Consider the following 27,711-nt stretch of genomic DNA (forward strand, 5'->3'; position numbering starts at 1 on the left):
TTCATGCTTTCTTATGATGTCACTGGGTTTGCTATCTTTTGGGAATAGTGGTCGCTGCCTGCACTAATGATCTTCCAAAACAAGGTCTGGTCACTTATCTACAGATGTAGGTGCACAGAATTTGATGGATGGGCACAGAGCACCTGTCAGGATTCCTGACCTTCCTCACATCCCTCCTCAGATCCTCCTTCCAAACACATGACTAGAGGGATTCCCATTGGGAAACCCTTTGGTACAACCATTGGCACAAAGGCTCAAGGAACTTAAGTGCCAGCACAAAAAGAAGCAAAAATAGAGAAAAGCAGTTTAGAAGCAGCTGCATTTTTATGAACATTAATAGTACTGTTATGTTTTACTTTCAATACAGTTACTAAGTTACCAGCCCCACCCATTTCATGTGTGTAATTTATATTTGGCAGAATATGGACCCCACAAATTAATATTGAAAACAAACGGTCGCTTGCTTCAGGCAGTCATTTTCAGTGCTGCTGTTTCTGCCAACCAGGAAATGTGTTGGGGTGCAAAGTGGGTGGAGTTCTGGTAGGATGCGACTTCTGTCCATTTTTGTTTCTGGTTGCCTGTTTTATACTGCTGCAATGGGTGGCTGGGGGTAGCTTGGTTTATCTTACAATGCTCACATTCTGATTTACAGCATCATTCTGGCTTCATGTTACTGCCAATATTTCAGCAGCAACAGCTGCAAGTAATTATTCGCTTAGACATTTTTACCATTTTCAATTGATTATTTCCATAATTTGACTGACAGTTATCTAAACCAGAAGTTTAAACTGGCTAGTCTATTATATTCAGTGACAGAGCAACAGTGAAAGAGATGTACTTTACAAACTAAGTGAAAACAAACTCTGCTTTTATACTTTATACACACGAAAACTATAGTTCATTGTGTGGTCCTTAAGAATTGGAAAACAACTATAATTTCTGCTAACTCAAATATATGACATGACAATATTTTTTGCAGACATGACAGTAAAACATAGGGATCTTGAAAAGCCTAAAGGATATATGGTAGTGAAAATATCAGAAACTAGTCAGACATTTTTTCTCTTTTGCACTCTCAGTGGTCATTATGTGACTTCAATATTCATTTATTCATATACAGTGAAACCTGTAAATTAATCACAGCTAAAGGGGCTTGCATCAGGTGTCCTTTATTTGCAGGTGTCATCTTTTTCTCAAATGATCACTGTATGTACAGCAAACTGGATCAGCCTGTTGCTTGCAGTCTGACGGGAGCTTTCCACCTGCGTGGCTGCTTTCACACTCTGCACTGCACTTAATATCATTTTAAAATAGAAATACCTGATAATATTTGACAGGAATGGAAAAAAAAAAGATTCCACCACCGCAAGTCAGATGGCCACTGCTCGACAGATTGAAGTTTGAAGGACTGCCTGGTTAGGGTTGCCAACTCTAGTTGGAGGTATTTCTGGAGGTTTGATCACAGGACATTGGACCAAGCAACGCCTATTACAAATTTTATCGCATTTACCTTATAAGGGTTGGGTCCCCTGTACTTGAGTATCTTTGCATGTGGTTTGCGATAGCAGCTGTTGGCCACCCATGAGCAGGCGAAGAGGGTCCCCCGGTGCTGACGCTTTCTCCTGTAACCTGCACATCCATTTATATTCCTCCTTTTCAGATATTTATCCCCTTCGCTTTCTTATTAAATATTAGTCTCTACCTCAAAAGCCACATGTGGTGAAGGATACCATGGTCTAATTTCCTCCTTCTCCCTTCCCCCTTCCTTCTTCCACTTCATGACGGCTCCTCTCTCAATGCTGCTCCCAGTCCACGTTGTTGCTGCGAATCCTGGCTCTGTAAACAATGATGGTGCCCCACCCTACCCCATTCTCCCCCCACCCTCTGCTCGAGTCCCAATCTCGCAACCCCTAGTCCCCTTCTCTTTCCCTTCCCTTTCTCCTTTGCTCCCCCGAGACCCCATTACCCAGCCTCCATCTCTCTGACACTCCATCCCTCCCGAGCACCCATTCCCAATGTCTCCATTTCTTCCCGCCCCCGATTTCAGAGCTCCCTCTCCCATTTCAGAGCCCCCCTGCATAACAACACCTGCAATTCCCGACTATCCAGTCCCCTCCTAACTGCGCTCCACACGGCAGTGATCAGGCAGGGAGGTGGTGCATTACAGCGGGAAATTTAATGGCACACTAAAACTCCATAAAAAATGCTCTGGAGACACATGCCCCATTTCTCAAGAGCACTGGTCATTCCGGGAGGATTGAGAACCCTATTCCCGGTGCAGTTCCTGGCTTTTGTGAAATGTGGAGTTCTTTACCCAGCATCCACAGTGGCAGAGAAACCGCTCTATCCCTGAGATATAGCCGTGCAAGCATTCAATCCCAGAGATAGAGTTGTTTTTCTGCCACTATGGATGATGGGTAAAGAGATCCCCATTCCACAAAAGCCGTTTTTTGCACCTGTTGCCGCCTCGTACTTACCTGCATGTCCTATGTTTTAAGTTGCAAACGGACTTGGTGAATTGAAGGCTGGCCGCAGTTTGTAATTTGCAAGTGTCCATGGTTTCAAGGCGCACCTTGTATCTAGTACAATGCAAGTTATATGGGATTGTAAATAAGTGTCCATTTTTTGGGTGTGCCTGTTTGTACAGGTTGCACTGTATGCTCCACCGAATTACTAGTACTAATACCTCAGTGTTAAATCCACAGTATGTTCTTGGTTTTGCTGCTGGTCACATGAATTTGTTACTTGCTTCACTTATCTTCGCTCACAAGTACCTATCATCAACTTTTTTGGATCAATATTTCTGATAGTAATGAGTCAGGTGCTGATGTAGATACTATTTAGTGCAAAACTAAATTACCTGCTGCAGCCTGCCCGGTAGTCCTTGAACATACTTCATATGTCCCATCTGGTACCACACCTGTTAGAACATTCAGAAATACCAAAATTAAATTAACATACATGGCAATTGTCCTGTAGTATTAGTTGAGATTTCCCAATTCAGCTGGATTGCTATATAGAATGCTCTCGGAGGCAAGGAGGAAATAAAAATTGGTAAAAACATACTTCACAGAAGCACACTTCATTACTAGATCAGAGATACACAGTGGTAATTTGAAGAATAGACTTCCCATGTCCTTCACTTGAATAAAAAAAGTGTGGTTACGGAAACTGGTTGTGTGCGACCTTGAGCAAAGCGGTGAAAAAAAGAATTGAAGTTAGATTGTTAACACACATGGGTCAACAACTTAGTTGAATAGAAAATTTGAGAGAGAAATGCCCCAAGGTGCTTCAGATGCGAGGAGAAAACAGATGCCAAGTAAAAGAATTACACAGAATTTACAGCACAGAAACAGGACATTTTCATGCCGGTGTTTATGCTCCGCACAGGCCTCCTCCCACTCTATTTACTTCATCTCCCCCTTCAATATATCCTGCTATTCCTTTCTCCCTCATGTACTTCGCTAGCGTCCTCTTAAATGCGTCTATGCTATTCACCTCAACCACTCCATGTGGTGGCAAGTTTCACATTCTCAACATTCTCTGAGTAAAGAAGTTTCTCCTGAATTCCTTATTGGATTTATTAGTGATTATCTTATATTTATGGCCCCTAGTTTTGGACTCTCCAACAAGTGGAAACATCTTCTCTATGTCTAACCGATTGACCCCTTCATATTTTTAAAGACCTCCATCAGGTCACCTCTCCTCTTTCTAGAGAAAAGAGCCCCAAGCCAGTTCAGTCTTTAGATAGTTGTACCATCTCAGTTCTGGTATCATCCTTGTAAAAAAAAAAATTCTACTTCCTCCAGTGCTTCTAAAGCCTTTTTGTAATATGGAGACCAGAAATGTGCACAGTACTCTAAGTGTGGTCTAACCAAGATTCTATACAAGTTTAACATAACTTCCCTGCTTTTAAATTCTTTTCCTCTAGAAATGAACTCCAGCACTTTGTTTGCACTTTTTATGACTTTATTAACCTGCGATGCTACTTCCAATAATTTGTGCATCTTTACCTAGATCCATTTGCACCTCTACACCATTATGATTTCTATAATTTAGACTCTTATTTTCCAAGAAGTAGGTGGCCTTCTTATTCCTCCTACCAAAATGCACCGCACTTATCAATATTAAAATTAATTCGCTATTTATACGCCAATTCTGCAAGTTTGTTAACGTCTTCTTGTATTTTGTTGCAGTCCTCCTCAGTATTAACGATACCCTCAATTTGGCATCATTCTCAAATTTTGATATTGTACTTCCGATTCCAGAGTCTGAATCATTTATGTAAATAGTGAACAAGAGTGGGACCAGCACCAATCCCTGTGGAACACACTTCTCATATACTGGCAGTCTCAGTAAGTACCTTTAACCCTTACTCTCTGTTTTCTGTTTTGCAGCCACCTCAGTCATGAGTCTACAATTAGACCTTATCAGAGGCGTTTTGGAAGTCCCTATCTATCACAGTCACGGCATTACACTTGTCTGCTCTTTCTGTTACTGCTTCCAAGAATTCAGTAAGATTGGTCAAGCATGACCTTGCCTTTTGAAATTTGTGCTGACTGTTCTTTACCATATTTTCAATTTCTAGATGCTTTTCTATTACACAGACATGGACTGGTTGGGCTGAATTGCCTGTTTCTGTGCTATGTAATTCATTGATAATTTTATATCGTAATTCCTCTTTGCTTTCCTAATTTAAAAAAAAACTTTCCTAACATCTTTGTATTCCCTTTTGACACCCTCTCCTTTATTGGCTATGTACTTAGTGTACGTATTTTTCTTTTGATTCAAATTTCTTTTAATTCATCCATGGTGTCTCATTATTGGCTAATTTGTTCCTTTTTTTAGTGGAATATATTTCTCAACTCTATTGATCACTTTGTCAATATTTTTTTTCCAGTTTACCTTCCCTAGTTCCATCCTCATAATTAGCTTTTTTACAATGTATTACTTTGGTCTTGATCTTACTTATATCGCTGTCAATTGTTATCTTAAATCTTATTACGTTGTGATCACTATTGCCTAGATCCTCCCATTATGCTTACTTCTCTTATCTGCGCTGGTTCATTTCCCGTTACTAGATTCAGCAGTGATTTTCCACTTGTTTTGTTTGATTTTGTCTGATAACTCTCCTGTGAAGCAGCTTAGGACATGCCATTGAATGTCAAGGGGAGGTGGTTAGACTCTCACTTGTTGGAGATAGTCATTGCCTGGTATTTCTGTGGCGCGAATGTTACCTGCCACTTATCAGCCCAAGCCTGAATGTCATCCAGGTCTTGTTGCATGCGGGCATGGACTGCTTCATTATCTGAGAAGTTGCGAATGGCACTAAACACTGCGTACATCCCCATTTCTGACCTTATGTTGGAGGGAAGGTCATTGATGAAGCAGCTGAAGATGGTTGGGCTTAGGACACTGCCCTGAGGAACTCCTGCAGCGATGTCCTGGGGCTGTGATGATTGACCTTCAATCACTACAACTACCTTCCTTTGTGCAAGGCATGACTTCAGCCAGTGGAGAGTTTTACCCCCTCCAATTCCCATTGACTTCAGTTTTACTGGGGCTCCTTGATGCCACACTCAGTCAAATGCTGCCTTAATGTCAAGGGCAGTCACTCTCACCTCTGGAATTCAGCTCCTTTGTCCATGTTGGTCCAAGGCTGTAATGAGGTCTGGAGCCGAGTGGCCCTGGTGGAATCCAAACTGGGCATCAGTGAGCAGGTTATTGGTGAGTAAGTGCCACTTGATAGCACTGTCGACGACACCTTCCATCACTTTGCTGATGATTGAGTAGACTTATGAGCGGTAATTGGTCGGATTGGATTTGTCCTGCTTTTTGTGGACAGGACATACCTGGGCAGTTTCCACATTGTCAGATAGATGCCAGTGTTGTAGCTGTACTGGAACAGCTTGGCTAGAGGCACGGCTAGTTCTGGAGGATAGGTTTTCAGCACGATAGCCTGGATGTTGCCGGGGCCCATAGCCTTTGCTGTATCCAGTGCGCTCAGCCGTTTCTTGGTATCACGTGGAGTGAATCAACTTGGCTGAAGACTGGCTTCTGTGGTAGTGGGGACCTCAGGAGGAGGCCGAGATGGATCATCCACTTAAATGCTCAGCTTTGCCTTTTGCACTCACGTGCTGGGCTCCAGCATTATAGAGGATAGGGATATCCATGGAGCCTCCTCCTCCTGTTAGTTGTTTAATGGTCCACCGCCATTCACGACTGGAGGACTGCAAGCTTTGATCTGATTCGTTGATTGTGGGATCACTTGTCTATAGCATGCTGTGTTGCAGCTTCCCAAGGTTGGCACCTCATTTTTAGGTATGCCTGGTGCTGCTCCTGGTATGCTCTTCTGCACTCCTCATTGAACCAGGGTTGGTACCCTGGCTTGATGGTAATGGTAGAGTGAGGGATATGCCAGGCCATGAGGCAACAGATTGTGGTGGAATACAATTCTGCTGCTGCTGATGGCCCACAGCACCTCATGGATGCCCAGTTTTGAGCTACTAGATCTGTTCTGAATCAATCCCATTTAGCACGGTGGTAGTGCCACACAACACGATGGAGGGTGTCCTCAGTGTGACTGTGCAGTGGTCACTCCTACCAATGCTGTCATGGACAGATGCGCCTGCAACAGGTAGATTGGTGAGGATGAGGTCAAGTAGGTTTTTCCCTCATGCTGGTTCTCTCACCACCTGTCGCAGGCCCAGTCTGGCAGCTATGTCCTTCAGGACTCGGCCAGCTCGCTCAGTCATGGTGCTACCAAGCCACTCTTGGTGATGGACATTGAAGTCCCCACCCAGAGTACATTCCGAAGTATACTAGCTTTTTATTCCAGATTTATTTATTTCACTGAATTTAAATTCCCCAGCTGCTGTGGGATTTGAACTCACATCTCATGTCCAGGCCTCTGGATTACTCGTCCAGTAACATAACCACTATGCTACCATTCCCACTGCTATTTATATAGCACCTTTAACGTAGTAAAACATCCTAAGGTGCAATTAATATTACGTGGCCTGTAGTATACCCCTATTAGTGTGATCTTAAACTTCGGATAGAAGATTAGAATGGGCAACTAAAAGATAGGTCAAAGAGGCAGGTTTATAAGGAGCATCTTAAATGAGGAGAGAGGGGTAGAGAGGTTTAGAGAATGAATTCCAGAGAGCTGGACCTAGGCAACTGAAGGCATGGCTACCAATGGTGGAACAAAGAGAGGAAGAATACACAAGGGACCGGAGATAGAGTAATCAGGGGAGAGGACTGTAGGGCTGGAGGAGGTTGCAGAGTTAGGGCAGTGGGAGGCTTGGTGCAATTTAACAGCGAGATAATTAAAATTTGAGATGTTTGGGGACTGGGAAGCAAAGTGCATTAGCAAGAATGGCGGGGGAGGTGGGGTATGATAGATAAGAACATAAGAAATAGGAGCAGGAGTAGGCCAATCGGCCCCTCGAGCCTGCTCCACCATTCAATAAGATCATGGCTGATCTGATCCTAACCTCAAATCTTCTATCACTCTGCATCCACCCGAACCCATGTGATCTCCCGGGAGAGGCGAAAAATCAGATAAAGACCCAATGGCCAATTTGGGAGAAAAAAATCTGGGAAATTCCTCTCCGACCCATCTAGGCGATCGAAATTCTTCCAGGAGATCACTGTCCCTATATTTTCTACAGTACTTACCTTCTGTAAAGGCGATCTCCACCCCAGCCAGGAACAGGAATAAAACCATCTCCTGAAATCTAACACAGAATTAGAACACAGTAGGAGCAGAACCAGGTTACACGGCCCTTGGGCCCACTCCACTACCCACAGGGCCATGACTATTCCGAACCGAGACTCATGTCCAATTTCCTGCCCGCTCCCCGTAACCCTTAATTCCCTTTACTTCTAGGAAACTATTTCTGTTTTAAATTTATTTAATGATGTAGTTTCCACAGCTTTCTGGGGCAGCAAATTCCACAAACCTACCACCCTCTGAGTGAAGAAGTTTCTCCTCATCTCAGTTTTGAAAGAGCAGCCCCTTATTCTAAGATTATGCCCCCTAGTTCTAGTTTCACCCATCATTGGGAACATCCTCACCGCATCCACCCGATCAAGCCCCTTCACAATCTTATATGTTTCAATAAGATCGCCTCTCATTCTTCTAAACTCCAATGAGTAGAGTCCCAATCTACTCAACCTCTCCTCATATGACCACCCCCTCATCCCCGGGATTAACCGAGTGAACCTTCTTTGTACTGACTCGAGAGCAAGTATGTCTTTTCTTAAGTATGGACACCAAAACTGTATGCAGTATTCCAGGTGTGGTCTCACCAATACCTTGTACAACTGCAGCAATACCTCCCTGTTTTTATATTCCATCCCCCTAGCAATAAAAGCCAACATTCCATTGGCCTTCTTGATCACTTGCTGCACCTGCATACTAACTTTTTGAGTTTCGTGCACCAGGACAGGATATGGGCAGGTGTGGGACAGGATATGGGCAGGTGTATTTTGGATGGAGAATTTATGGAGCGAAGAGGGTGAGAGGCCATCAAGGAAAACATTGGACCAATGGACTCTGGAGGTGACAAAGACATATGAAAGATTCAGCGGCAAATTGGCGGAGATCAGGGTGGAAGCTGGCAATGCTACAGCAGTGGAAGTCTTTTTGGTGGAAAAGATATAGCATCGGAAGTTCAGCACAGGGTCAAACAGGATGCCAATGTTGCAAAAAGTCTAATTCAGCCGGAGACAATGGCCAGGAGAAAGGTATAGATAGTAGCAAGGTTACAGAGTTTGAAGCAGGCAAAAGGGAGAGAATTTGTGGCGGGGGCCAAAGACAACGTTCAGCTGAAAGAACTTGAGGCTCAACCAAGACTGGATGTTAGACAAGCAGGCTTACAACACAGAGTCAGTGGATGGGTCAAGAGGGGTGGTGGAGAAGTTGAGCTGGGTGCCATGGGGAATCCGACCCCATGTCTGCAGACAATGGCCCAGAAATTCGGGTCAGGGGCTTCCCGCGGGTGCAAGCCCCCGACCTGCACTTACCTTGCGCGCTGGCTGTTGAGCTCTGGGCCCCCGTGGAATTCCGATCCGGGGCCTGGTCCAGCTGCCGGCGCGCAGTGCTTGCGTATCCCAGGGGCGCAGTTAGTTCGAAGCGTCCCCTGGGATCACGTGGGCCATGGGGAGCCAATTGGAGCAGGAAATGCTCCATTCATAAGTCTGACAGGAAGTGCTGTCAAACTTAGAAATACTACGGTCCCCTTCTTCTTACAAAACATCACAAAATCTTCAAATAATTTTTTTTTTTAAATCACATTTTTTAAATAAACTGTAAATTAAATGAAATAACTATTTAAACAATAATTTAAATTTTTGAAAAAAATAATTTTATTTTCTAACAGGGCTAAAAATAAACTTAACTTGCTTTAAAGTATTTAAAAACAATAAACCTGTGGAAAAAATGTTTTAATTTTAATTAATTCACCATTACCTTGTAAAAAGCAGGCCGTATGGCCTGCTTTTTACATTTCTAAATTCTGCAGACTCACCTTCCCGGGAAAACCTGTAAAAAAAAAAAAAAAAACGACGTTCGATGCGCACTCGCAGCCTCTCCCGCGCACGCGTTCGACCTCTGATCCCCTGATTTCAGGGGAACGGAAGTGCCGGTTTCCCGCGCATGCGCAGTGCATGCAGAAAATCGTCACTTCCATTGGGCCTACGGGTGAGTACCCCGTGCGTACTCACCCGTGGAGACCCGAATTTCTGGGCCAATGTCACCAAAGAACAGCGTGTAGATGAGGAAGAGGAGGGACCAAAGGTGGACTCTTGAGTTAACGTTGTGGGGGTAGGAAAAGAAACTATTGCTAGAGATGGCATAGCTATAATCAGATTTGTGGGATTAGAACCCAGCAAGGGAGGCTTTTGAAGGTTGCAGAGCAGTCTAGGATGGGGAGGGGTCGCACATCATGATACAGGGCAGGTTGTTGGTGGCTTTGAAAAGGAATGTTTCAGGATTATGGAAGGGGCAGAAGCTGGATTAAAGTTTACAGCACATGTGATCCATCATGTCAGTGCCTGCTCTGTGCAAGAGGAATCCACTGCCCTGCGCTCTCCCCAATGTCCTGCATCTTTCTCTGCTTTAATTAATTATCCAATTTCCCTTAAAGGCATCATTCACTGCATGACAAAGCATTCCATGCTCCATCAACACTGTGTGTTAAGACTTTTCTCCTAACATCGCTTCATGATAATCTTAAATTAGTGACCTCTCTTCACTTACTCTCTAACCAAAGGAAACTGTGTTTCCCTATTCACTATCAAAACGCTTCATAAATTTAAAAACCTCAACTGAATGTCGTTTTAGCCTTCTCTATTTCACTGGAAATAGTCCTAGTATCTCAAGTCTTTAATCATAACAAGAGTTTCCCATCCATGACATAATCCTGGTGAATCCGTGCTGAATCTTCTCTTCTGGCTTTAATGTCCTTTCTATAATGGGGGTACCCAAAACTGCATACAGTACTGTGTCTTGAATGAATTCATCATTAATTCTTCACTCTTGTACTCTGCACTATTAATAAAACTCAAAATTCTAGTAGCCTTTTTGGCTTTATCTACCTGCACTCACACTTTCATGGAATTATCCATTTTAAACCCCTAGGTTGCTCACAGAAACATAGAAGATAGGAGCAGGAGAAGGCCATTCGGCCCTTCGAGCCTGCTCCGCCATTCAATGAGATCATGGCTGATCATCCAAATTCAGTACCCTGTCCCTGCCTTCTCCCCATATCCCTTGATCCCTTTAGCCTTAAGAAATATATCCAACTCTTTCTTGAATATATTTAATGAACTGACCTCCACCGCCCTCTGTGGCAGAGAATTCCACAGGTTCACCACTCTCTGGGTGAAGAAATTCCTCCTCCTTTCAGTCCTAAATGGCTTACCCCTTATCCTTAGACTATGACCCCTGGTTCTGGACTCCCCGGCCATCAGAAACATCCTTCCTGCATCTAGTCTATCCAGGCCTGACAGAATTTTATAGGTTTCGATGAGATCCCCTCTCAATCTTCTGAACTCCAGTGAGTATAAGCCCAATCAACACAATCTCTCCTCATACGTCATTCCTGCCATCCCAGGTATCAGCCTGGTGAATCTTCGCTGCACTCCTTCCATGGCAAGAACGTCCTTCCTCAGGTAAGGCGACCAAAACTGCACACAATACTCAAGGTGTGGTCTCACCAAGGCCCTGTACACCTGTAGCAAGACATCCTTGTTCCTGTACTCAAACCCTCTTGCTACGAAGGCCAACATACCATTTGCCTTCTTAACCAACTGATGCACCTGCATGCTTACCTTCAGCGACTGGTGCACAAGAACACCCAGGTCTCTTTGCACTTCCCCTTCTCCCAACCTATTGCCATTCAAATAATAATCTGCCTTCCTGTTTTTCCCACCAAAGTGGATAACCTCACATTTATCCACATTATAGTGCATTTACCATGTTTCTGCCCAATCACCCAACCTGTCCAAATCGTACTGGAGTTTCACGACATCCTCCTCACAGCATACCCTCCCACCCAACTTTGTGTCGTCTGCAAATTTGGAGATATTACATCCAATTCCCTCGTCCAGATCATTAATATATATTGTGAACAGCTGGGGTCCTAGGACCAATCCTTGCGGTACCCCACTAGTCACTGCCTGCCACTCGGAAAACGACCCATTTATTCCAACTCTGTGCTTTCTGTCCGCCAACCAGTTCTCTATCTAAGTCAATACCTTGCCCCCAATCCCATGTGCCTTAATTTTGCATGCTAATCTCTTATGCAGGACCTTATCGAAAGCCTTCTGAAAGTCCAAATACACCACATCCACGAGTTCTCCCTTATCTATTTTACCAGTTACATCCTCAAAAAATTCCAGTAGATTAGTCAAGCATGATTTACCTTTTGTAAATCCATGTTGACTTTGTCCAATCCTGTCACTGCTTTCCAAGTGCTCTGCTATTACATCTTTTATAATGGACTCTAGCATTTTCCCCACTACCGATGTCAGGCTTAATTCCCCGCTTTTTCTCTACCAACTTTTTTGAATAGTGGGGTAACATTAGCTACCCTCCAATCCATAGGTACTGTTCCAGAGTCTATCGAGTTCTGGAAGATGACCAGCAATGCATCTACTATTTCTAGGGCCACTTCCTTAAGTACCCTGGGATGTAGATTATCAGGCCCTGGGGATTTATCGGCCTTCAGTCCCATCAATTTTCCTAACACCATTTCCCTACAAATACTGATTTCTTTCAGTTCCACCCTTTCATCAGACCCTATGTTCCTTGGCATCTCTGGGAGGTTATTTGTGTCCTCCTTTGTGAAGACAGAACCAAAATATGTATTTAGTTGGTCTGCCATTTCTTTGTTCCCCATTATAAATTCCCCTGATTCTGACTGCAAGGGACCTACGCTTGACTTCACCAATCTTTTTCTCTTCACATATCTATAAAAGCTTTTACAGTCAGTTTTTATGTTCCCTGCAAGCTTACTCTCATATTCTATTTTCCCTTTCTTAATTTATCCCTTTGTCCTCCTTTGTTGAATCCTAAACTGCTCCCAATCCTCAGGATTATTGTTTTTTCTGGCCAATTTATATGTCCTCTCCTTGGATTTTATGCTATCCCTAATTTCCCTTGTTAGCCACGGTTGAGTCACCTTTTTTGTTTTATTTTTATGCCAAACTGGGATGAACAAATTCTGTAGCTCATCCATTCGGTCTTTGAATGTTTGCCATTGCCTATCCACCGTCAACCCTTTGAGTGCCATTCCCTAATCAATCCTACCCAACTCGCTCCTCAGACCATCGTAGTTTCCTTTATTTAAATTGAGGACCCTAGTCTCTGAGTCAACTACTTCATTCTCCATCTTAATGAAGAAGTCGATCATATTATGATCGCTCCGACCCAAGGGGCCTCGTACAACAAGATTGCTAATTAATCCTTTCTCGTTATATAATACCCAGCCTAGATGACCTGATCTCTGGTTGGTTCCTCGACATATTGGTCCAGGAAACCATCCCGTAAACACTCCAGGAATTCCTCCTCCACAGTATTGTTACTAATTTGGTTGGCCCAATCTATATGTACAAAAAGTCACCCATGATGACTGCTGTGCCCTTATTGCACGCTTCTTTAATTTCCCTTTTAATGCCATCCCCAACCTCCGCCTTACTGTTTGGAGGTCTATATACCACCCCCACTAAAGTTTTTTTCCCCTTAGTATTTCTCAATTCTACCCATACAGATTCCACATCATCAGAGCTAATATCCTTCATTACAATTGTGTTAATCCCTTCTTTAACCAGTAATGCTACCCCACCTGCCTTTCCTTTTTGCCTATCTTTCCTGAATATCGAATACCCCTGGATGTTGAGTTCCCAGTCTTGGCCATCCTTGAGCCACGTTTCTGTAATCCCAACCAAATCATATTCATTTACCTCTATTTGCGCAGCCAATTCATCCACCTTATTACAAATGCTCCTCGCATTAAGACACAAAGGCCTAGAAATTGGGTATAGCCCCGCTTGGGGCGTTAGAATTGGCGCAGTGCAAAGTTTATAGCGAGATGCAACTTATCGCCACCTGGCGCGATATTGGGTTGCATCGCCCCTAAAGGTGATTGAGGCGCGAATTCAGGCATTACACGGGGCTCCTAAGGCGCTAAACTTCCGGCGCAACCCAATATCGGAGCGGACGGGCGCTGCGCAGGTCCTCTCAATTACCGATGACCACGAGACTTCCAGGCGCCGGCCAGCTCTTAAAGGGGTGGGTCAGTCAGCTTCAGCATCCACACTCTGCGCCTTGCAGGCCTCAGAATCGGCGCAGGCCCTTCTCTGGCGCTAAAAACTTGGACCAGGTGGAGAAGGTGAGACAGAGAGCAGAGCGCTTCACCAATGAGGCTCTGGAGCAATTGGTGGCCGCAGTGGAGCGCCGGCGAGATGTTCTCTACCGACGAGCTTGGAGGGATGTATGCCAGAGAGTCAACTCCAGCAGCATGGTGACCAGGAGCCCTGTCCAATGCAGAAAGAAATTCAACGACCTCACTCGGGTCGTGAGGGTGAGTGTTGTTTCTGCAAACTTCTGCATCCCTTCATTTGCACCTGACTTTATGGCTACAGGGTGGGCTGTGCCCCATTGGCCATCTGCCAGCAAGCACCCATGGCCCTTTCTGGGCACACACATGCACATTTGACTCAAGGCGTCATGTAAGGGCTCCTGCACCATGGGGGGCATGAGATGATCACTCAGGGCATCGTGTCACATAACTTCCCCTCCTTTCCCCTGCAGTCCAAGCTGGCAAGGATTGGCAAAGACCAGCTTAGCACCAGTGGAGGACCTCCACAAGTGGTCACTCTCACGGATCTCAAGGAGAGAGTCCACCAGATTCTTGGAGGACGGGGCAGCACGGTGGCATAGTGGTTAGCACTGTTGTCTCACAGCGCCAGGGACCCGGGTTCGAATCCGGCCTCGGGTGACTGTCTGTGTGGAGTTTGCACATTCTCCCCGTGTTTGCGTGGGTTTTCTCCGGGTGCTCCGGTTTCCTCCCACAGGCCAAAGATGTGCAGGTTAGGTTGATTGGCTATGATAAATTGACCCTTAGTGTTAGGGGGATTAAATACATGGGGTTACGGGGATAGGGTGGGATATGTGTTGGTGCAGGGGTTACGGGGATCAGGTGGGATATGTGTCGGTGCAGGCTCGATGGGCCGAAATGGCCTCTATCTGCACTGTGGGGTTTCTGTGATTCTGTGATTCTGTGACGTCTGAGTGGTCCTGTAACCACTGCAGATGCCGACCACATTGTCGACAGCGATGGTAAGGTTCTCACCTTTTACAACTGTCTCCTTCCACTTGTTCCCCCCGCCAGCATGCTTTCTCACTGTGGACCCATGTCATAGCCTTGCCGCAATCTGGCATCCCTTGCTGCCCAGATGTCCTTTTGCTAAAGCCACTCTTCCACCTCCCTGCTTTCAGATGCTGCATCACCAGCTCGGGAGCCGGGCCCTCAAGCTGCCAGTGCCAGTGCCTCCGAAGGCTCAATGAGAAAATTACTGTCCAACAGAAGGTCAGGAACTCTCTCCAGCAACGATCAGAATGGCCAGCCCAAATGGCTGCAGCTTTTATACTAGTGCTGTCCCCTTTAAATAGCGCCCCCAGAGTCCGAGAAGGGCCCGGGAACGCTCCATCCAACTGTCACTAATAGCGCCAGGCGGAAAGGTTGTGGGCGCCACCGAATATCCGGTCCGGGGCGCCAAAAAGGCGTTGCACACTGAAATGACGTCATGATCTGCCTGCACCCGCAAAGAGTTAGTGCCGGCGCTAAAAGGATACTCAATATGGGAGGTGGCGCTATATTCACTGCGCCTGCCCGAAAATTGGGTAACGCCCCAATTCTCGGGCTCTTTAGGTGCTAATCGCTGGCGCTACCAACCAAATTTCTAGGCCAAAGCCTTCAGGCTTGTTTTTTTTAACGCTCTTAGACCTATTAGAATTATTATTTACTGTGGCCACATTTGATTTAAACCGTTGATTTCTCGGACTGCCACTTTTGTTTTTCTCCTTCCTATCTTTTGCTTTTATCCTTGTTTCCCTTTCCTCTGTCTCCCTGCTCAGGTTCCCAACCCCCTGCCATTTTAGTTTAAACCCTCCCCCACAGCACTAGCTGTTCCTGGGACATCGGTTCCAGCCCTGCCCAGGTGCAAACAGTCCGGTTTGAACTGGTCCCACCTCCCCCAGAACTGGTTCCAATGTCCCAGGAACTTGAATCCCTCCCCCTGGCACCATTCCTCGAGCCACCTATTCATCTGAAGTATCCTTCTATTTCTACTCTGCCTAGCACGTGGCACTGGTAGCAATCCTGAAATTACTACCTTTGAGGTCCTGTTTTTTAATTTATCTCCTAACTCCCTATATTCCGCTTTTAGGACCTCATCCCGCTTTTTACCTATATCGTTGGTGCCTATATGCACCACGACAACTGGCTGTTCACCCTCCCCTTCCAAGATGTTCTGCAGCCGCTCGGAGACATCCTTGACCCTTGCACCAGGGAGGCAACACACCATCCTGGAGTCTTGTTTGCGGCCGCAGAAACGCCTATCTATTCCCCTTACAACAGAATCCCCTATTACTATAGCTCTACCCCTCTTTTTCCTCCCGTGCTGTGCAGCAGAGCCACCCCTGGTGCCAGGAAGTTGGCTGCTGCTGCCTTCCTCTGATAAGCCATCCCCCCCAACAGTACTCAAAGTGGTGTATCTGTTGGAGAGGGGGGATGGCCACAGGGGACCCCTGCACTACCTGCCTGCGCCAAGTACTCTGCCTGCCTCGTTTCATCTACATCCTTCATTGTTTTTCCATTAAGTGTATACTCCCATTTTTTGTTTTATATCCCACAATGTATTACCTCACACTTATTCATATTAAATTGCATCTGCCAACTGTCTGCCCATTCCACTTAACCTATCTACGTCTTTCTATTTACTAAATGTCTTCATTATTTGCCAACCTTTCCACTTTTGTTTCGAGATTGGTTCCCTATACCCAAGTCCAAATTATCTATAAAAACCGAGAACAAAAGTGGATCCTGCACTGACCCGAGGTACACCACTTCCAACCTTTCTCCAGTTCATACATCACCCATGCACCGCAACTTTTGATTCCTGACCGTCATCCACTTTCTATCGATGCTGCTACATTTTCTCTTGTACCATATGCTGCACTTATCTAACCGGTATCCGGGCGAGATTCTATTCTTTGGGATGGAGTAACGACAGGACAGGACTTCCACCTTCTCCTCCAGCTTCCTTTTTATCTCACTGAACTGTGCCTTTTTCCAATCCAGCACCCTTAGCTTTGATTCTTGATTATCTTTTTATATATTCTTACATTGAACACAACAATTATGTTGTGGTCACTATTTACCAATTGTTTAGCTACTCTCAAATCAGTTATTTTCCCATACCTAAACTCCCTAGAACTAAATCAAGCAATGCTTCTTCCTTGCTGTACTGGAAACATACATATCTGGGAAGCAATACTGGATGTTTTATAAAAATGACTCCCCCCATTACAGCATGAATTTACTTTATTCTAGCCTATCTTGGGATAGTTAAAATCACTCAGTATTATTGCCCTGTTATTCTTACTTCTCAGGTGGACGTAAAAGATCCCATGGCACTATTTCGAAGAAGAGCAGGGGAGTTCTTCCCAGTATCCTGACCAATATTTATCCCTCAACCAAATTCACTAAAACAGATTATCTGGTCATTTTCAACATTGCTGTTTGTGGGAGCTTGTTGTATGCAAATTGGCTGTCCCATTTCCTACATTACAACAGTGACACTTCAAACGAAATTAATTTGCTGTAAAACACTTTTAGACATCCTGAGGTCGTGAAAGGTGCTATATAAATGCAAGTCTTTTTATATCTTCTTGAACTGTCTGGAGATATGGAAGGATTCAAATCAGGAAACTGTAGGAAAGATGACCATGCATGTCAGAGGAAAACATCATGCCTGAATTTGGGGTCAGAGGCTTCCTGCCGGCGGATGCCTCCGAACGGCAAAAAATCTACGAACCTACCTAATGGTCCTGGATCTATGGTAACTCGCACTCTTGGGCCTCTATACGTAGCCATGCATAGAGGTCCACGTACCCCAGGGGCGCAGGCGGTTCACAAGCGCCCCTGGGATCACGTGGGCCGGCCCAACCAATGGAAGGGGAATCCCATTCATGGTTATGGGGGGTTCCGTACGTACGGAATCTCCATAAGCATGAATGCGGATGACATAAAAAACACATTTACATATCGAATAAATAAAAAAATTACATATTTAAAATGCAATTTAATTAAACATTTAAAATAAAAATTAAATTTTTGAAAAATAAATGTATATGTTTTAAAAGGGCTAAAAATAACCGTAACTTATTTTACAGGTGTTGTAATGTTTAAATAATTGAAGCATTTTTTATATTCATTTTTATATTTATTTACCAGGTGAAAAAATTTCACAGGCATTCGCTGGGCAGTAGTTGGGCAAAAACCCGGAACTTGTGGGGCCCATACGGGCCCGTACGCACCGGAAAATACGGGCCATCATGTTTAAGGACCTTGGAAAGGAACGTCAGGATGGAGTTGGTATAGTAGTTTACGAAGACAAAGGGGTCGAGGGTGCGTTTATTTTTTTAAGGAGTTGTGTGATGACCGCAGTTTTGAAAGAGAAGGGGACAGTGCCTGAGGAGTGGGAATGATTTACCATGTCAGCTAGTATGAGAAACAGGATGGGAAGTTGGGTGATCAGCAGTTCAGTGGGAATGGGGTTAAGGTAGTAGGAGGTAGGTCTCATGGATGAAATAAGCTTAGATAGTGCGAGAGAGAGAGATCGGGAAGAAACGAGAGAGAGACAAGGGTTCAGGGATAGAGTAGAAAAGGGACTGGTGGGTGGTTTGGCTTAGTGGCCAAGGGAAAAAGGGGGAAATAGCTGAATGGATAATCTCTATCTAGGTGATGAAGAAATCCATGACCTTCTCGCGCTTGTTAAGAGGTGAAGATGGAAGGAGCCGGGGAGAGGGATTTCTGGGGCTAGCTGCTGAGAAACAATGCAACTAAATAGATCAGTAAATTATTATATTGATTTACTTCTATTACAGAATAATACAATTTGAACACCATTTGTCCACTTTTTTTTGTGTAGATAGAATGGGGGAGTGAAAAAAAGAGGAAGAGAGAACAAGTATGCAAGAAACTCACAGGCATTCATTACTATATCTCCCTGCAGTTCTGGTTTCCAGTCATCCCAACTAGTTTCAAATCCATCAGCAAATCGTATGCAGAAATTTTTGAAATGACCTTTGCTGACTAGGGATTCAGACGAGCAAGCAGTGATCAAGGTACTCTCAATTGTAAGAACCATAGCCGAGCCAGGATCAAAATCAATAGTGTGATTAGCCTGCCAAGATACAATTTTTAAAAAAAATTGTTAAAACACCATTGACAATCATCCAACAAAGTAAAAGATACTTGAACTATTTCAAATAATGTGAAATTTTGTACTTGTTGCGATGCTGTGAACACACTTTTACTATAAATAAGCCTGGAAATACTGATTACGTTATTAGAACACAAGCACCTAATGTGACGTTCATCTACTTGCTATTTCAATGAAGATGTAAACCTTTGTTTTTAATGGTGGACAGAGGAATGGCATAGGAATATGTTAAGTTTAATAACGTTAATATCGCAAAGAATCATTTCTAGGTTTGAATTTAAACAAGTTGGTAAGGTGACAATAGTGCCAACACAATACTATGTATATTGCTTTTAGGTCTATAGAAATAAATCACAAGTAATACTTTCCGAATTTAATTACAGCAAGCTTTCAGTCTTGTACAAAAATCAATCTAAATTGAGACAATTTGAATCAGTTTTGATTCTAATTAACTTGATGTTCAATGTTAGCATTTACTATACAAAATATTAATGGGTCACCTTTAAATATGGTCAAAATAAGAATATTTAATATTATGCATTCTTTACTTATCAACTACTTGTAGATCGCCTGTTCACAGGTAGCCCAGGAACCAAACCAAGGAGATAAGTACAGGAAGAGGGGTGAATCAATTGGCCAGGAAATGTAGCATGGGGGATGAGAGAGCTGACATATAGGTGCAGCAGCACACAAGGCCCAATTTGTAAGATGCATTGGGATCAGTTTCCTATTATTTGGCAAGTTGGAACAGTAAAGTCTGAGGCTTGAGGGCAGGTGTGGAGGCTGGTGAGCCTGGCTAGATTCATTCTGTATAATATAACATCCTTGCCCTTCCAGTGTTTATTATAAGCCACTGTAGGTCTTTGGTCTGCTTTCTGGTTGAGCCTCTTCATGCAGGGTAATTGACAGCTGACAGAGACAACTGTGGGAAGTCTCATGAACTCAAGTCCCTTGCACATGTAAGACAGGCAAAGTCTCTGGAGAAAAATGCTGTGATGTTTTGAAGTGTGACATTTGGAGTGATGGATGCACACTAGGTGCAAGGCATTTTCCCCTAATACATAATGGGAAGGGAAAAAAGTGGGGGGGGGGGGGGGGAAAAGAGAGCACTACAAGGACTAAAGGCCCTGTCAACAGGCAGATTTCAAACAAGCACTGGAAAGTCATGACAGATATTTATGCCAGTGAGTAGCTGAACCATAAAAACCAGGAAGGTCCCAGGTTTGAGCTCTGATCTTTGTTGAATTAACTATCCCAGCTGGAGCGGGACTTAGGGAACTACAAATGGCTTCAGAACCCTTGGGTTAGGGAGAGGAAAATTCATGAAAAGCATGGCCACTTGGACGATACTAGAGCGTGACTGTGGCTCCCAAGGAACTCTGCCTCTGCCTAAAGAGTCAATACTCAGGGAAGAAAATTGGTGCAAAAAGGAAGATAAAATATAATTTAATTAAAAATAACAAGCAGTTGAGTATTATTAATGTTGCATTGCGACACAACAGTAATTTAATATTTGTGACTGATAAGCTGATTGTTTCTGCTGTGGTGTACTAATATAGTACCTGTATGGTGCTGGTGATAGGTAAGCAGATGCCCAAATCATTCACAGTCAGCTGCAAAAATAGTGTGCCAAATGCTTGAGCAGAGGTCTGCTGAATTCCAGGCAGTTTGTCAACAACTTCTTTCGTAGCAACATGAATGTCCTTGTGTAGCGCCATTCGCTGTTCATTCCAGTTGTCATAAGCAGCTTTGTAGTTCAGCCAGAAAAGGACAGCTTCACAATGAAAAAAAGTTATGAATCAATTAATTATAATCAAATAAAAAAAATCCATGCATGTTTTTGCCACTCTTAAATTGATTTTGAATCCTTCACAAAGATTTTGGCAAAGACAAATATATAAACTCATTGGCAGCAAGATGTAGGAAACTGATAAATCAATATCTAGCTTAAATGTGCAGATTTTAAAATTAAGATGTAGACAAGATAAGGTACACATCTAACTTTTTACTATATAGCATCAGCTTTACTGTAATATGATGATTACAAGTTTTCTCTCTCAAAAAGTTGCAATCAAATTTCAATGTCAAAATATTCTGTCTAGGATCAAAGATGTCACTTATATTTGAAGTTTCAAATTCAAATTTGAGCTGGTGCATTCCCCATATCTGCTTTACCTTAAACAAACACGTACAGAATCCAATGCACTCTAGCGGGCATTGAGTTGGAAAATTGATTTGCATCTATAATAAAGTGTGATGTCAGGATCTCCCATGGTGATGCTCCTGGTGAGTTGGAGAATACGTTCTTTTATAACAGTGACAACATTATGCCATGTAACACACAATGTATTATCATGGCCATTTATTTACTGAAATGAATCAAACTTTATTTTTATTAAATGGTATTATGGAATTTTTAACTTGCGTTTTGGGGATCAAATTCTGCAACTCTGACAGTTTTCCAACAAAACTATAAATATGTCCTTGATTATCATTACTGTATATGTTCCTTTGCAGTTTTTACCACATCTTTTAAAACGCTTAGAATACACAGCAAGATGGTAGGCAAGATATACTAGGTTTCAAGATAGGCACCTGGTGTTCAGCAGCAGCGAGGGGTAGTAGGGTTTATTACAATTGGCAGGAGGGGGTGCTGAGATTCAACAGAATTGGGATAGAGGTAATGAGGTTCAGCAACACTGAGGATGCAGGGGAATTTAGTAGCACTAGAGGTGGAACGTGGGATTTGGCTCACTGGCAGAGGTCAGCTCACTGATGGGTCTGGTGCTCCATGCTGTTGCAACAGTTGAGGAGGAGAATCTAATTTTCTGGCAGAACTAGGTGGTGGAGGGGCAGCAGAGTCTGATGGCACTGGGCTGGGGGTTGGGTCACATGGTGTCTGGCAGTATAGAAGAGCAGGCCCTGGCGTTTGGTGGTAATGGGATGAGAATTCTTGGATCTGAAAGCGCTGATGAGAGGTGGGGGGCAGAAATTTGCAATACTGAGGTCAGATCGTAATGGGAATGGGTATCCAGGGAGAGATCCTGAGCTGTAGCAGCACTGAGGAGGGGGGCTGGGCTGAGCTGTGGCTGAGTGGGGAGGAAGGATGGGGGGGGGGTGTCAAAGAAAGGTTACAAGGGTTTAGCAGCAATAATGTAAGAGCTTTAGTTGCATTGCTGTATATCAACTGACAGTTGGAAAAGCATACCTCTGTCAAAGGCCACAGGCTGTGCATATATTATTGGTCGACTAAGTGTGATGAGAACAGCTTCTCTATCAAAAGCGCCACTGATCTCTTCTTGCAGTGCATTCCTCAATCCAATCCGTGTTTTGAAATATGCTACTTGATGAAAATCTGAACCAGCTTCTTCATAGACCTAATACGCCAAAAAATTAAAATAAAGGGCAAACAGATCAGACCAAAAACCAGGGAAAACGTTGAAACTAGAAAAGGTTGAGGCCAGAAGTTATGGTGCAGAGGTCAGAAGATGCTGGAGTACAAACAGTGGATGCAACAAGATAACAGGCAGAGTGTATGGCTCTGAGCACACAAAAAAAGGGAATGGTGGGAACCAATCCCTCAAAATTTTGCACACAAATATGAGAAATAAAAATTAACTTTAGGATTGAGAGTTTTACATCAGCCAAGAAAACTATGATTTTACAGATATCATGGAGGTTTCACTAATACTGTAATAACGTTCACTGGCGAATTAATTTGTAGATATAATTTGCTCTGCACTGATAGAAATTATAAACAGAGAGGCCTTTTTATTGGATATAAATTGAGATGAGGAGGACATGAAAAATAGAAATTAGATTCAGACAATTTATAAATATGTGGATCACGGTAGGTGACATTAAGGGGGAAAAATACTTAGGCCGGAATTTTGCCAGCGTTCAGGGGGCGGGACCTCTGGCAAAATCGCAAAGATTGACAGCGGGCAGGAAACTCGCCGTCAACCCGCCTCCAATCAATCTTCCCAAGTGTCGGGTCCCCGATTTGCGCATGAACCCAACAGCTAGCGGCGGGAAGAGGATTATAGCCACTTAACTACTTGTTTACAGGCAGTTAACAGGCTTTTTCCAATTTTGACACTTCCACTGCGGGCTTCCCGACTTCCGAACACCATGCCAGTTAAGTGTAGCGTTTTGTGAGTCTGCTGTAATGTTTCTGCATTGATGACAGCTGCAGAAGTGGTGTGAAGGATCCAATGGTGCACTGGTGAGTTTCAGAGTTAAGACAATGTTGGGAAATTAATTTTTAATGCATTTAGACTTTTCTGTAGGTAACAAGTTTTGAAATCGATGTCTAGTCCCACCTCATTGGGAGAACCTCTCTCACCAGTGACATATCGCTTCTGTAACCTCACCTGCAGCTGCCATCTGTTCTAGCCTAAGGAGGGAGTCACTGGAGAGCCTGGGTGCAAGAGCTCACCTTTGTACAGTGATGCACCTCAATGCTGTCAAACACTGAGAAATCAGCTGTCAAAAAAAAATTGTGTGTGGTCCCTTTAAGAAAACCGACAGATGACGCGTCATCAAATGACGTCATCTGACCGGCTTCGTCTTAATTGGCTAACAAGCCCGCAAGGCGGGCTAAACAGGGCCAATTGTGGGCCGGATGTAGTTGGGGGCGGGACTGAAACCTGGAAGCCACCTGACCCGCTCCCAAGCCGCATCAATCGAGAAAATCGCGGCCTTAGGATCTGTTTTTGGTCACTAGGTCAAGAGGAGAGATTAAAGCTGGAACTTTAAACTCAGATAAGAAGTAATAAACTAATCGTCATGAGTGATTTCAATTTACCAGGGATAAATTGGAAATTCTATAATGGGAGTGAAAGGATTCCTGGACATGATAATGGACTGCTACCTATCTCATAAGGTTAAGGAAAATTTATGGATTAATTGGAAAGTGAAATAGTGTCTGAGAATTGGAGAAGGGTAAACATATTACCAACTTCTAAGAAGGGGCAGAAAGATAATTCTGACAACTATAGGCCAGTAAGCCTGATATCTGTAGGAGATAAAACATAAGGTCATAGAGTCATGAGTCATAACAGCACAGAAGGAGGTTATTCGGCCCATCGAGTCCATGCCGGCTCTCTGTAGAGCAATCCAGTCAGTCCCATTCCTCCGCTCTATCCCCGTAGCCCTGCAAGTTTATTTCCCTCAAGTGCCTATCCAGTCTCCCCTTGAAAACAGAATGTTTCCGCTTCCACCACTTCCGTCAGCAGCAAATTCCAGGTCATCACCACTCACTGCGTAAAAAAGTTTTCCTCACATCCCCCCTGTATCTCTTGCCCAAAACCTTAAATCTGTGTCCCCTAGTCCTTGTACCATCAACTAGCGGGTATCATAAAGGAGGGAGCAATGAAGCAACTAAAGAAAGATGATAATAAGAGCAAGTCCACCTAACATTATGGAAGGTAGATCAAGTCTTTAAAATCTATTGGACTCCTTCAAATAGATAACTATCAGTGCAGAAGGGAACATGAGTAATGTTGCATATTTAGATTTCAGCTAGGTTTTTGGCTCAGTACCACAGAGGAGATGGGTCCTAAAGTTCATAAGGCATGAAATAGGGGATCTCTGGAGTGGATCAGAAATTCAGTCAGTCAGAGGAGGCTAAATGTTGCTGGATATAGAAGAGTAGTTGAACATCAGAATGGAAAAAGTTGATTATAGGCATCAACTCTTGGTTGCATTGGTTTACATTGTTCGTAGATGATCTGGAAATGGGGACAGAAATAAAGCTGTAAAAATGCCCAGATAATTTTCTTTACACAAGTATTGTGTTTTTAATTCTCCATTGTATGCTTCACTATTTTTCCCTCAGTTTTCTCTCTTCATCTCACCCAGTCTCCTGAAAGATGCAACTTGAGCTGGGAAACAGTCCTACTGGTTGAATGTTTTTCTTTCCTTGACCAGGAATTTTAGACCAATTATAGTGCTCCAACTGCTGTCCAGCTGAGATCAGTTTATTCAGCACAGGCCAGGAATCAAACCTGGTACTTTCCTAGGCAATAAGGCTCAGAACCATAATGCATTTTCCCACTTTCCATATAGGAGGGTACGGTAGTGTTGTGGCTATGGTACTGGACTAGCAAACCATATGTCCTGAATTCAAATCCCACTTTGGCATATTGTGGAACTGAATTCAATAATTCTGGTAATTTGTGGGCTGGCATCAGCAACTAATGAACATAACTGTGTAAAAACCCAAGTGGTTCACTAATGTCTTTCAGGGAAGGCATTCTTTAATGCCCTCTCAGTCGTAATTAATATCATGGGAGTAATATCACTATGAAAGGCCCACAACCTTCTCAGGCCAACTAGGGATGGGCAATAAATGAGACCGTGTTCGTGGTACCTATGTCCCAAGTACAATTTTTAAAAATTAAGCCATTTAGGAAGTCTTGATTTTTTTTTTTAAAGTAAAAAGTGCCCCACAGAACAGATTGGTTATAAGATTTTATATATTTGTTGTTTTTTGTGGTACTGTACTTTTATCAAAACACATTCTTCTCTTAATTTCAGTACATCGCATTTAATGGCTGCATTTTGGAATATATGTAGCATTAAAATGCAATTTTCTACCATACAGTTAGTATCTTAAATGCTATACAGTTAGCATTTTGAAAGTGATAAATGTATACCTGATGTTTGACGATTTGTCCTAATGCCAGGTTGAAGTCAACCTGACATTTACCAAACAGTTTCAAATAGCTGCTGTTACGGCCTGCACCAGGCTGAGTCTTAGTTTGGATACGATTTGAAAGTTCCAGTTCAATTAGTCCAGTCTCTAATCTTACAGCTCTCATGGAAGGGGTAGTTGCTGTAACTTGGATACCCTAAACAAGAAATTAATACAGTACACCTTGATTTTAAAATTCACAACACATAACCATAGGTTTTTTTTTCTTCCCAGTATTATACAGTAAGTTAAATTTATAGCAACGGTTTCAATACTTTCTCCACTGTAAAAAGCTAATGCAGTTGGACAGTGCCAAAACTTGATCAGAACAGAATGATCATAGGTCAAACTGATCATTGTGTGCAACATCAATTCAAATAATTGTTCTGCGACTCCAAAAACTCAAACTGGATATAAAATAATGTTGGTAGATTTTTTTTAGTAAGTAGCAGCTCATCATCCAGGAAACATACATTATGCATAACACACATTCACCCTTCTAGTACCCAACATAAGGTATGCCCACAAGTCACATAGTCACTTATTTTTCATCACAGGAGTCCATGTAAATTGAAGTTGAGAAAACTGGGAACAAAATGTTTTTTTATTCTGGAACTCACCCAGAAAAAAGGAAAAAATAATTTGAGAGGGACTTAAAAGATACTTATAGAGACCGAGATACTATCATCTGCCAGTACGCTTGGTCACAAAACGGCACTCTTAAATATTAACAAGAGAATACAATAAATGAGTCACAGGAAAATAAAAAAGGATAGCTAACATACATGATTAACATGAACATCTCACTACAAATGACTGATTGAGCAAGTTAAATATTCAGAAAAGGATATTACGTACCATTATTATGTACTATGTACTACCTCATAGCGAATCCACCACACAACATTCTTGTATGGATTCATATCCTTCACAGTAAAGCCAAAGCTGCTGATGCCTGCTTTCCAGTAAAATGCACAATGTATTTAACTGTGAGTCTCTTTTCGGTTGTGGAAGTGGAAGAGGCACAAGAACCACACATCACTTTTGTCACACTAGCATCACACACAACTGACATAATTTGATGTGATTTACATCAGAAGAACATAAGTGAGATAAAGGACTGGAATTTATTTTCAGGAATACGGTGCTTCTTTAAAAGGCTCACAAGTAAGTGTGACACATAATGGCTCCCACAAGCTTTTGTTTATATTTAAGCTTCTATATTTTATTGTAATTGAAGTTATTACCTTAAATTGTAAATTCAAAGAGTACAGCAGAATTTTTGGTTTTTCTCCATCCATTAAAATATCATGTTCATTCCACAGTGGGATAGGCTGCTCCCCTCCTGCAGATAAACACAACATTGTATAAATGTACATTATAATGTTAACATCCATCATTCCTTACAATGGGGTGTAAATGAAAAAGTTAGTTTTTAATTTAAATATACTGATTCAAGCTACTGCTGTTGGGCAAAAAGTAATCACACAAGTGGAATCTGTGGCTAAAGGAATATTCTTGAATAGATTGCGTTTTCTGGCACTCGGCATGTAACCCAGTACAATTGGCACAATTGCAGAGTTCTAAACCTGTTCTTCTCCCTATATTGTCCCCAGAGTGCTGGAAATGCGGCTGCAGAGTGCAATAGCAGTGTGAATGTGTTTAATGTAGCTATTTGACCTGGACCAAGTTCTACTACTCCATTTTGCAGGCTGCTGTAGGCCACATTGGATCAATTATGATTTAGGAAAAAAAATGAATACAGTATATAGATGTGCGTTGCTCATTAAACACGGATCCGATTGAGAATAGCAGAGAGCAGATATCCAAAGATTCTCAATTTCCTAGTGATCTTTGCAGTCATTCATAAAATCACCCATTCCTAAAAATAATTCTTCTTCAAGGATTACACATTGAACATCAATTAGGATTATAGTGAGGCGTGATTAGCCGCAGCTCCTAGTGTTTTGACGAGAACAAATCACAGAAATTAA

General features: G+C 43.0%; 1 protein-coding gene across 10 annotated transcripts in view; it reads right to left on the bottom strand.

Annotated features, from left to right (window-relative positions):
* bltp1 (bridge-like lipid transfer protein family member 1) overlaps positions 1 to 27,711 on the bottom strand; it is a 567,108-nt gene that overhangs the window by 159,775 nt on the left and 379,622 nt on the right. For all 10 annotated transcript variants that reach the window (XM_086009761.1, XM_086009749.1, XM_086009753.1 and 7 more), the window contains 6 exons: positions 26,965 to 27,062; positions 25,680 to 25,874; positions 22,229 to 22,397; positions 20,583 to 20,794; positions 18,783 to 18,981; positions 2,861 to 2,920 (listed from right to left, as the gene is read on the bottom strand). In XM_086009761.1, coding sequence (XP_085865887.1) covers positions 2,861 to 2,920; positions 18,783 to 18,981; positions 20,583 to 20,794; positions 22,229 to 22,397; positions 25,680 to 25,874; positions 26,965 to 27,062 — 933 coding nt within the window. The remainder of the gene's footprint in view (positions 1 to 2,860; positions 2,921 to 18,782; positions 18,982 to 20,582; positions 20,795 to 22,228; positions 22,398 to 25,679; positions 25,875 to 26,964; positions 27,063 to 27,711) is intronic.

The sequence above is a fragment of the Somniosus microcephalus genome, chromosome 2 (assembly GCF_052327205.1).
Source record: "Somniosus microcephalus isolate GS21.2 chromosome 2, FLI_Smic_1.0, whole genome shotgun sequence".
Taxonomy (NCBI): domain Eukaryota; kingdom Metazoa; phylum Chordata; class Chondrichthyes; order Squaliformes; family Somniosidae; genus Somniosus; species Somniosus microcephalus.